This window comes from Capra hircus, chromosome 29 (genome assembly GCF_001704415.2).
Source record: "Capra hircus breed San Clemente chromosome 29, ASM170441v1, whole genome shotgun sequence".
In the NCBI taxonomy this organism is placed as follows: Eukaryota; Metazoa; Chordata; class Mammalia; order Artiodactyla; family Bovidae; genus Capra; species Capra hircus.
The window spans coordinates 39,077,761-39,089,889 of NC_030836.1; the positions used below are offsets into that span (position 1 = coordinate 39,077,761).

A 12,129-nucleotide genomic window follows, 5' to 3' on the forward strand; every position below is an offset into this window, starting at 1 on the left:
GCAAAGGTGCCTAACCATGGCAGCTCCAAGCAAATAGTTTGTAGCTCCACCCCTGGAGGAAGCCCAGAAAGTCTGAAGGCTCTGTGTAGCCGGGGTCCCCCGATACATGCGTTGCATTCTCCCCAGCAGCATTGGAGGCAAAGGAAGGGGCATTCTTGGCCCTGGAGGAGGAGGATGCCTCAGGGATCCACTGTGGCCACCACTTACCAAGTAGGCCTGGAAAGTCAGGAGCAGGCATAAGTGGCAGAGAGCTGGTTACTAGGGTGTGGGAACGAGAGGGAACCAGCCCTGCCTGAAGTACCTCACCCAAAAATCCCTGGAGGAGAAGTCCAGCAATAAGATCATCTGAGAAGGCACGAACAGAGTCTATTTTATTACCCCTTATAGTTTCTCTGAATGAGGAGATTGTGGAGTTGCTGGGTCATCACAAACTCTTCCATGGCCTAGAGCATCCCCTAGTCACTATCCTTGGGGCTGCCTCTCCCCAGCTGCAGTCATATAGTTCTGGAGGAAATTGACAATCATGTGTGCTGCTGAGTCAGGGCCAGTGACCATGTAAAGCCAATCATAGGACACCATGGCCCTGCCAGGTTGGCTGATCTAGGGCTGTACAGGTGAACTGGGGTGAATCATTCACGGAACACCCTTGAACTCTAATGGCTCCAAGCTTCTTTCCTTACTAGAAGATGCCTTCAGGATATAATACCCTAGGGCAGGTAGCTTGGACTTCCTCACTAGGTGTAAAAGCCTTAAGGAAGAAAGTTGTCAGGCTAAGACCATCAGAGAAGAGGGAAGGGACAGACCAAGGGAGAGAAAGAGAACTGATGACTTCTGATTTCTTGGGTCCAGTCACTGAGATCTCTGTATTTGCTCTGAGTCTTGTGTCCTGGATTCCCAGAATCATTTCAATGAGTCTCACTTTTCCTTGAAGCCAGTTGGAGTAGGGCTACTCTCAATTTTGATTCAGACTTGGTTCTAGATCCTTCACTCCCAGACACAAACAGAGGCAACCATTTGTTCCAGCACCATTAAGAGTGAAATACTTTATTCTTTACTGAGAATAGGGTGTGCAGACCACCAAACACAGTTCACCAGCATCCTGGGCAGCAGTGCCCAAAGTGTGAGTGAGTGTGTATTAGGAGCAGCCTTACTGATTCCTGAACCACCCCAAGCATTTACACTGCCCTTGCCAGGCCGATCCTGTCATTTGCTCGATCAAAGACCGAGAAATACAGCCTCAGGAAGATGTTACCCAGGATCCAGGTCTCTGTAGATGGACTCACAGTGATCTCTTCAAAGATTGTGTAGCAGTAGCCTCTAGAATCCTGGGGGAGTCAGAGACACACACCAGTCAGCATGAGCCCTTACCGGTGACTCCCCCCCAATATCCAGACCCAGCACAATTCTTTGTCTTATTTCCCTCTTTTGGTAAGTACCAAGGGGTTTTCTCAGCAGCAGGGGATATTAGAGTTCATCCAAAACCAAAGAGGGCCAAGACATGAGGTTGCCGTGAGGAAGGGTGTGGGGGAGGGTGGACTAGGAGTGGGGAAACAGGAATGAAAAACAACAAAGTCCTACTGTAGAGCGTAAGGAACTATATTCAATATGAAGTGATAAATCACATGAAAAAGAATAAGAAAATATATATTTTTATGTGTATAACTGAGTCACATTGCTGTGCAGCAGAACTTAATGCAACACTGAAGATTAGCCACACTTCAATATAATTTTTTCAAAAAGAACAAGTGTGTCCATAGCTCTCCTCACTCCCTGTTTCTTTCCTTCTGACTCCTGCTCCTTGTTTTCTCTGCAGAGAATACTGGTTCTCCTCCAGCAACCCCACAATCCATACTTTATTAAAAGGCTTTATTTTGTATTTGAGTATAGCTGATTAAAAATAATCTGAATTTCAAGTGGACAGTAAAGAGACTCAATCGTATGTATCCAAGTATCCTGGTCCCAAAGACACCCCTTCCATCCAGGCTGTCATATAACTGAGCAGAGTTCCCTGTGATACACAGTAACTCATTGTTGGTTATCCATATTAAATAGAGCAGTGCCCACAACACTTTATTGAAGATTTAACTCAGGAACGCTGTTAAGCCTCCTTCAGCCCACAGTCACCCTCTCTGGCCACTCCAGGCTTGGTTGGGTAATGTACTCTTTTTCCCCATCCCCACTGCTCAGTCTGTAGCCCTCATCACCCCTAGTAAGTCCCCAGTGCCCCAGTGCAGACCACCTTGACATGCCATTTGCATGGAATCCCATGCAGTTTTGCCTAGAACCAAGCAACTCTCCATAAGACTCAATGAGTTTGTGGTTTTAGAATTCCTGAAATTCCCTCTTTTCTTCAGAGCCTTCTTTGAGCCCATCAGCCTGCTCTGAACTCCCGCTGGGATCTGACATGAAGCTTCCACCCACTGCCGGGGCTGAGCAGTCACTGTGTACCCTTTATTCATATTAGCATCCAACCTCCCCACAGAGGGGTTGGGTACCCCAACTCACAAAGGAGGCACCTGGCTGGAGCAAGGGAAAGGTGCAGCTGAGAACTAGGCTGACCATGTAATTTATCATCCAAACCAGGAAAACTGTAAGAAAGGAAGGGAGACTGCTAACTTATGCTGGGACATGACACTGGGACTGTCTCCGCCATTCTCCTTGCAACATGGCCTATTCAGGGACTGCTAGTGCTGAATTCCATGTTCATGCACCTATGGGTCCAGATTGAATTGAAATTCTTTGAGCACTGAAAACCTTAGTGTTCCCTTCTCCCTGACTCCCACCATGCCATATGGTATGGCCTCTCCACATTTCTTTCAGGAAGATCACTGTCCCACACGGCCCTTTACTCTCAAGTGATTGGTTTTGTGGGAGACACTGGCCCAGCCACAGGGCTCAGCAGCATCTGTAGTGGTGTGACATGGGCTCCAGAGGGCTCCCTCCTCCAAGCACCAGCCCAAGGGTTCCTGCAAGCTCCAGTTTGAGAACCAACCCTCAGTATTGTCCCCCTCACCTTGAGGATGTAGGCTTGAGCTGGCACTTGGTAGTTGACACCATTGATAGTGAAGATAATAGGGGGCAGGGTATTGACCGCAGAACATGAAACGTAGTGCTGTTAGAGAGAGAAGGTGAGAGGTTGGCCATGGTGATCCTTGTTATGTGTGGAGACTGGGAGTGACCCTGGGGCATGACCCTTCACCTTGGAACCCCGTGGCCTGGCGCCAATGAGCTCCTGTATGTTATCGACCAGTATTCCTGGGCCTTTGATCATTGATACCCCGGTGTCAACAACGGCCTCGCAGCCACCAGAACAAGCAATAACCTCTCTTCTCATGGAGATGCTGAGAGACAAAAGAAGAAAGCGGGCATCAAGGTCACTCTGAGTGTCCCCAGAGTTGTCCCCTTCCCAACTATCTCCTAAACAGCCCTTTGTCTCTAGGCCTCTTTTCCTTTGCTCTCGACACAGCACCTTTCTTGACATCCTCGAATGCAGTACTTGAATACACCAGGATCTTTTGTACCTTGACAGAAGCTGGTCTTCCTTCCTAGAAGACCCCATTCCCCTTTGACTAGCAAATTTCTTTTCATCTTCCAGATTCCAGCTTTACTGTATTGTTTTTGGGAAGTCTTTCCCCCAGTGGTTATCAGTCTCCTGTCTTGGTCACTCTCTGTAGACCCTTCCTCATGTCTGCTGCTGCTACTGCTGCTTACTCACTTCAGCCGTGTCCAACTCTGTGCGACCTCATAGAGGGCAGCCCACAAGGCTCCGCCGTCCCTGGGATTTTCCATGCAAGAGTACTGGATTGAGTTGCCATTGCCTTCTCCTCCTCATGTCTAGCATGTTCCAAAGTCAAAATTCACTATGTGGGTGAGTCACTTCATGTACATCTGCCTTCTTAGATGTGAGGCTGAGTTTTATTCTCCTTGCCTCCCTAAAGTGCCTGGCACACAGTGGATGCCCAATGCTTGTCTGTTCAATGAGTGAATGAAAACTTAGAAAACAATAAGAAACCTCCAGAGAGCTGTATCTGGTGGGGAACAAATAACGGGTCACACACAGAGTAAAGATGGAGATTCGCAGGGGCAGCAGATTCTCATACTAGGGGAAGAGAGGGGCTCCTCTGGGAGAGGGTGTCTCCCAGCCCTGCTCCTACAACCAGCTCAGACCCTGATACCCTGGCCAGGAAATACATGACTAGCCCACAGAAACTCCAAAGGACAGGTCAGCTTTTGTTTGAGGGTATGACACAGAATCTTATCAATTATGCCTCTTGTCCTCAGGTCACTGCTGTGTCCCACCTTCCTGATTCTCTGTAAAGCCCCTGTCTCACTGTGTGCCCAAGAACTTGGCGTGTCTTTTTTTTAGTTGCTTTCATGTCTTGAGACTGAAGCCAACCTCTCTTCACTGCTGGGTAGCTGCTCCCTAATAAGAGCAGTTTTCCCCATTTTCTCTGGACTGTCCCTGTTTTTAAAATGACATTTATCTGTATTGAGAATTTCCTATGTCCTAGGTAGCCCTGGACAGTCGGTCATCTTATCATAACTCTGTTCAGGCTGGAGAAATTCTTCCTGATCCTCTGTTCACCACACTGTAGAGTCCTCTAACCATGCTCCCCACCTCAAAGGGCAGTGGATGCAGCATTCTCCCAGCTACAAAGAACTTTCTGGTGCCTTTTAGGACACTGGTCAGAGCCATGCTCAGAAGGCCTGGGGATTAGGAACCCACAGGTTGTTTGTGTATCTATGCGCTTGTGTGTTTGTTTTTATCTGTGTTTATATGTGTCTCTGTGTGTGCTTGTGTGTCTCTGACTAGCTGTGCATGTTTACATGTGTTGCTGTGTATGTTTCTATGTGTCTGCTTGTGTGTGTTTCCATGTGTGTGTCTGTCTGTCTGTCTGTATCATTGTGGGTGGTATACATGTCTGTGTGACTGTGTGTCTGAGAATGCACTTGTGTGTGTCTGCCTATGTCCATGTACATTAGCGGGAGCATCACTTGGGCTGACCCTCAGAGGGAGAGGCTTACCGGTCCATGTGTACAATCCAGTCACCCGCTTGGATCAATGGTACCCAGTTGAGCTCTCCCTCGTAGTAGCGGTGGTCCACCCCACCAAACATCACCACACTGCCCTCCTGCTTGTCTCTGTAGAGAGAAGTGATGGGGGGATTCTTAGAGGACAGTGACAACAACACTTTCTGAGAGCTACGCTTGTCAACCCATCAAGGCCCTAATAAGTTCCCCATGTGCAGATGCAGAAATCGAGTCTAGGAGAGATTGAGATCCAGACTGAGGTCTGTTATTGGCTAATGAATGGCACAGAGGAGGTTAGAAGCTGAATCATTGGCAGGGCTCCACGCAATATGTCTTCTGAAGGCGCCCTGGACCTCCAGTGACCTGAGTGCTCAGACACCCTCAGAGGATAGGGTGCTGAAGCGTTTTGGCTTTCCCCTTGTCCACCTTGTCATTTTTCAGGAACATCAATGCCTGGGAGTTCTCAGGGTGTGGGTTCAAGTCACCCAGATTGGTTCCAATGGCATGTGACCTCTAATGTCAAAAGGGCCCCAAAGTCAAAAGGGACCCCACTTCTGCTCTCCCTTTCATGAAGTTCCTGATATTTCTTGAACAACAGGTCCCACACTTTTGTGTCCCACACTTTCATTTTTCACTGGGTCCTACAAATCGGGTAGCTGGTCCTGGGCTCCCAGTGAAATGCTAATGAGGAAGAAAAGATATCCACCATCCTTCTCCTTCCTTCCTGATCAAAATCATAACAAATCCTAATACCTTTTACTTCAACTTGTTTCCTGCTGCCTTCCATTAGCCTTCCTCCTCACTCATTCCTCTAGACCAAGATACTGGTAGTGAGCCCAGGAGAGTAGGCTTCCAATAAACTTTTATTTCTAAAAGCCAAGGGTGAAGCCTGGTTGGGTCCTGGGTACAGAGTTATCCTGGGTTATATTATCTCTCAGATACTTCTTATTCAAGTGTTGTATAAATATTTGTGCAGCTGAAAGCATCTTACAGATAATTTGGAGAAAGGGATTGTCCATCTCAGACTTACGTGCTCAAGTAGAAGGCAAAAACAAGCTCAGAAATGGCACCTTCATTCTTCAGTTTGTCAAAGATAGGAATGGCTCCAGAGAAGGATACGTTGGGGTAGTTCAAGCCCAAAATGCCATCAAAAGTTACATCCTCAAACCCGTATTCCGCCATGCTTAGACCAAACGGCTGGTCAGTGCTTACAAGGTCCCCAATCTGTGGGAGAGAAGAGTGTTCCCACATACAGATACGTGAAGTAGGGCTAGGACTGGGCTGGGGTGCATTGCCATTAGGTCCTCAGAGAAGAATTGAGGCTGGGGTCTGTCTTCAGTGGCCGACAGAAGGTTAGATAAAACCGGGAGGGGAATTTGGGTTCCATTTGAGAGAGGCTGTGAATTTTATAACATCTGCCCCTCTGAAAAATACCAACTGAGTGAGTCAAATTGGCCTCGTGGCTTCTCTACAGGTGAAGCTACAGGGGTCAGGCCAGGTCCCATTGGTGCCACCTTATGGACAAAACAATCGAGAGCAAGATAGCTTTCTCTTTGGCAGCACTGTGACCTAATGACAAGAATGGACTGCATTCTCTGTAATGTACTGTGGATTCTGCATCTGTCCAGGAAGACAGAAGCTGAAAACACAATCTCGCTTGCAGGGTTCTATGAAATTACTGCCTGGGGAAATCACTTTTAGGGATATGTGTATATTTCTGTGAGTGTGTATGAGAGAGAAAGGGAGAGAGGGAAACTACGAAAGAATTTGGGGGGAAGTAGGCCATAGGTTTATTAGACTCTCAATGGTTCTCTAGAGTGAGAACTCATTCATCAGGCCCCTTGACTTCTCAGGTCCCCAGTTTCCCACTCTGGATACCTGAAGCCCTTGACTGCCCCCAGGGTCCCCAGATCAGTTTTATCCTGTCCCCAAACACCCCACAGCAACTTCAGTCCTGAAAAGCCAGCCTAACTCCACCTTTTATCACATGTGTGCCCTCAGCAAGGCCCTTGCCGTCTGCACCTCAGTTTCCTCATATGTCTCATGAGCTAATCAGAGTAACTGCTGTGTGGGGATATTGCAGGATTAAACCAGTTATCACCTGAAAGTGCCTGAAACAGTCTGTGAATACAAAAGCGATGGTTTTTTCCCCTCTTCTCACTCCCAGCAAAATGAACCTTGAACTACTCATGGGCAGAGGAGCTGCAAGTCCACACCTCAAACCACTCTGTGCGTTAGCTAATCTGCTTGCTCATGTGTTACCACGGGCACTGCCTCCCCAGAGACATGATCCTGTGGATATGATGGCCAATATTTATGGGAGTTAGGCTAGGAAGGGTCCCGGCAGGTGGTCCTGCCTCTGTTTTGCCAACAGTGGTCACTCCATAGCCACTCTTGATTCAGCATATGTTACACTGTTACCCGAACTGTGTCATGAGCAACAACTCCTTTCATGCTCCCAGATTCGTAGGCGACGCTGAAGGTCTTATTGGTAATCCGGAAGGTAGAAGACTGAAGATGTCTGAACCTATTGTGTGTAGCTGGAGACACAAGAGAGGAGTGTCATCAGGTGCCAAGGGTGGAAACAGGGCGACAGGGCAAGTGAAGGATGGTCCGGGTACGGGGTGTCTGTACTCACAACAGGGTGTAATGGCGCAAATGTCAGAGGGCACCCACAAGTCTGATGAGCCTGTGTCAAAGATAACCTGGAATTCCTGAGGGGGTGTTCCAATGGTAATGCTACCCATGTAGACCACCTACAGGAAAAAGGAGGGAGTGGGTTAGTGCAGAACTGGCCACCCTCTATTCCCACACTGCTCCCTTCCTTTGGGTGTCACATATCTCTTGAGATCACCTTCTAACCACGGTGCAGCTCGCAGACTTTGGTCACAGAGGTATCTGCATTTGATATATTTTTCCTGTGCTATATTGTATGAAGCATATTGACTCTATGACCAGGCGTTGAAGTGGTACCTCCTTCATGGGAACCCCAGAAGCATAACCACTGTGCCTCCAGGACCGCTGGGCACACAAGGAAGTCCTGGTGCCTTCATTTGAGAAGCTCTGTAGTCTCTTCAATCCCAGCCTTAGCACCCCCTTCTCCAGGAGGTCTTTCTTGTTCAACCCCAGCCACTCCCTCCAAACTCAGACCACATCCAATTAATACCACATAGGTGACCCTTTCATTTGACATGTATTTACTCTTTGCCTATCTCTCAGGCTTGCGTGGGCATTCTTGAAGACAAAATAAGCCCTTTGTCTAATCTGAAAACAGTAACCACAGTGATTCTTATGGCCATACAAGGAATACAGGTTCAGTAACTTTTTACTGCTGTCTTTCTTGCATCTGTGAAAACTGAATTCCTCTACCTGGGGATTCACAATTGCTTTGCAGTTGGTTCTACCTTTTGATCAGTGATGGCTCACTCTTTTTCTGTAACTGAGGGGCTCACTTAGTTCAGAAGGAACAATCACCCTCAAATTAATGACACATCTTTGACACAGAAATGGATATTTACCTGCCACCTGGTAATTGCCAGGCCCAGTCACAAAGACAAACAGTAGAGGATGAGAGTGCCTTCTCCTCTGGGTGGGGTCCCTGTTTTCCAGTGTCTCTGCCTCCTGCAGGAACTCCAACCCCAATATCCAACCTGGTACCTCCAGATGAGCCCCAGTGCTAGACTAGAGCACCAGGGGGAGCTGCGGAGCACCATCTTCCCGAAATACTCACATCCTTGATGTTTCTCAAAGGGTGAATAGTTAGATTTGAGCCACGAAAAGAAATCTGGGATAGTCTGTAAGCATGCTCCTTCAGGAAATTGTTCAGCATGTGTTTTCCACTGAGGGTTTTTCTCATGGTCTTCACTCTCCTTAGAGGTATTCTTTCACCAAGCATTTGACAAAGAAACCAAAGAAGATGTTACAATTAGCTGTCAGTGTTAAGGTATAACTGTCATTGTAATTTTCCTGTGTATTTAATAATCGTTTTTATTAGGCACATTATTATCAGAATTTTATGCATATACCATGGCAAAGACATAGATTTGAATACAGGATCTGTTCTGAAATCTTGGGTAAGCTATATGACCATTTGGTTTATCAGTCTCCCCTTCGCTAAAATAGTGGAATGCAACCATACAAACCCTCCAAATAGAATATCTTGGGAATAAGTAAAGTGATGGATATAAGGTACCTGATAAATAGGAAGTATCAACAATGACAGCCGTTAGCATTGCTGTTGCCATCTCACACATTCCTTCTCATAGAACCTCTAGTAATGAGGTAGAAGGGGGACTATTTTCCTCTTTTACAAGGGAGCAATTTGAAATGCAAGAGGTTTCTGCGTTGGCTGTGGTCACACTGCTTATCAGATATAAAACAGTGTATATAAAACAGTGTAACTTTCTCCAAGTTGAAAGAGAAGAGAGAGTTGAAAGAAGAGTCCAAGATATAGGGAACGAGTAAGGGAAATTCAAAGGCTTGAGAAGGAAGTAAGAGTCAAATCAACAATTAAAAGCAAACAACACAAAGAAAAATACACTCCCAGTGACTTCCAAATTAATGTAGAGATAAATGACAGTGACACAGAGATGCAGACATAGGCATATACACACTGAAGTAGACAGGGAAAAAAGAGGACATGTTGAATAAAATGTAAAAAAGTGCTGTTCCACAGGATCACATAGACATCTGCATAGACTATGCACTGAACTGTTGCAAGGAGTGGCATTTTCAATAGGTCATGACATGACTGGACCCCAGGATTTGTGCAACCCAACCAAGACCTTGGGATCCACAGTTCCTACAGCAAGTTACTTATCAATAAGTAAGAGTGGAGCTTTGAGACTCTTAGGGAAATATCCCATTCCCTTCTAAACCTAATGGGTGGAAGAATAATCAGATGAAAAGAAAAATCCGAGAAAGGGATATGATGTGACTTACAGTCCCCATACTTACTTGACTATGCACTCTGAGAACGCCACCAGCCAGAGAAGCACAAGCCACTTCATGCTTCTTTCCTGGATCAAGGTACCCAGGGAAGTTTGGGTTCTTAACACGTAGTGGTGACCAGGAGCCCCTAGTTATATATGCTCTGACCTACCCGAGTTTTCCCCTTTAGGCGAATAAAAGATCTGAAAAAAACATAAAGCTCTCGATAAAATCTTTACCTTCATCAGTGTCTTTGGCAAGTAGCCTTTGAAGCTTCTCAGAATACAGAGAATTGAACTGTAATCTCTTCCTTGAAGCTTGGCTGGAAAATCAAACTGATCTGCATGGACTCTGGACTCTAAGAAGACAGAGAACCTTGCCTACATGGAGAAAAAACTACTAAGAACATCATGCAAATGGATACTAGGGGCTGGGCTTGACATTCGTGCTTTCATGTCATCTTCCTAGCCACTTCATGAGATATGCATTGCTGTCTTCATTGGAGAGGAGATTGCTAGGAGGAGAAGTGGTCAAATGGCAAAGTGAAGACTTCAGGCACAGCCCAGGGACATACAACTGGCTTCAGGGAGCGGGTCTAATGGCAGACATCAGGAGCACCTATGGAGACAGGCTGCATCAAAGATTTAGGGAAGAATATTACTTCAATTGTATGGTTTCAGTATTGGAAGATATATCGCGTGCATCCACAAGATATTTTATATCATCGAACAACTGTACAAGGAAGAACTGTGTGCTAGGTTCTGGGTTAAAAGCTTCAGAGTCAAAGTTGATCAAGACAAAAGTAGTCTTTATCTTAAGAGAACTAGAAGTCTAGTTCTCACAAATTCATGGCCCCAGAAGGCAGGAGATATGATACTAAGACTAGGTGGCCATGTTGGAATCTGGGCAGCACAGGCCTTACCACTGGGAGCAGCCTTTTCTCCACTTCACCCATGCTGAAAAGCAAGCTAGTTAGCCATGTTTTCAAGAGAATCGGAAGTTTGGATATTTATGTACAATCTACTGATTTTAATGTTAGCAACTAATTCGCCCCCCCCCCCCACACACACACACACAAAAAGTGGGAACAAAATATCCACAGCGATGTGCTGGCATCAGCCTTCAGTCTCTGCAACTTTTTTGTTTCTGGCCTAGAGTTGGGAGTGCAGTAGGGACAGAGAGGAATTTAATTCATGTTGGTTGATTTAAAAAGGGACTGAATGCATACTAAACATGCTGACTCATTGGAAAATATCATGATATTAGGAAAGATTGAAGGCAGGAGGAGAAGTAGAAGACAAAGGATGAGATGTTTAGATGGTATCACCAAGTTGATGGACATGAGTTTGAGCAAGCTCTGGGAGTTAGTGATGGATAGGGAAGCCTGGCATGATGCAGTCTATGGCATTGCAAAGAGACGGACACAACTGAAGGACTGAATTGAACTAAACAAATTGAGAACAAAGACTAATAAATCTAATTGCATCAAGTTGACTAGCTACATATAACAATGCATTACTTAAGTGGCTTTAAAATTCAGACTTATGCCTCTACATTGAGAGTGGAATATCTTCTAAATAAAAACAAAAATACTGCCCATAAAAAACAAAATGAAAGAAAACCAAAAGAAAAAAAAAAAAAAGAAAGAAATCTGAAACTATATTCAACAACTTCAGTTCAGTTCAGGTGCTCAGTCGTGTCTGACTCTTTGTGAGCCCGTGAACGGCAGCACATCAGGCCTCCTTATCCATCACCAACTCCTGGAGTCCACACATACCCATGTCCATTGAGTTGGTGATGCCATCCAACTATCTCATCCTCTGTCATCCCCTTCTCCTCCTGCCCTCCGTCTTTCCTAACATCAGGGTCTTTTCAAATGCGTCAGCTCTTCACATCAGATGGCCAAAGTATTGGAGTTTCAGCTTCAGCATCAGTCCTTCCAATGAACATTCAGGACTGATTTCCTTACGGATGGACTGGGTGGGTCTCCTTGTACTCCAAGGGACACTCACGAGTCTTCTCCAACACGACCGTTCAGAAGCATCAATTCTTTGGGGCTCAGCTTTCTTTATAGTCCAACTTTCACATCCATACATGACCACTGGAAAAACCATAGACTTGACTACGCAGACCTTTGTTGACATAGTAATGTCTCTGCTTTTCAATATG

The 12,129-nt window shown here is 46.0% G+C and overlaps 1 protein-coding gene across 1 annotated transcript; it reads right to left on the reverse strand.

Annotated features, from left to right (window-relative positions):
• Positions 1,176–10,040, reverse strand: PAG12 (pregnancy-associated glycoprotein 12). Its single transcript, NM_001285568.1, is given in 9 exon segments — positions 1,176–1,325; positions 3,014–3,112; positions 3,200–3,341; positions 5,026–5,142; positions 6,062–6,255; positions 7,453–7,571; positions 7,670–7,787; positions 8,762–8,912; positions 9,988–10,040. Coding segments are annotated over 9 exon segments (1,143 nt in total).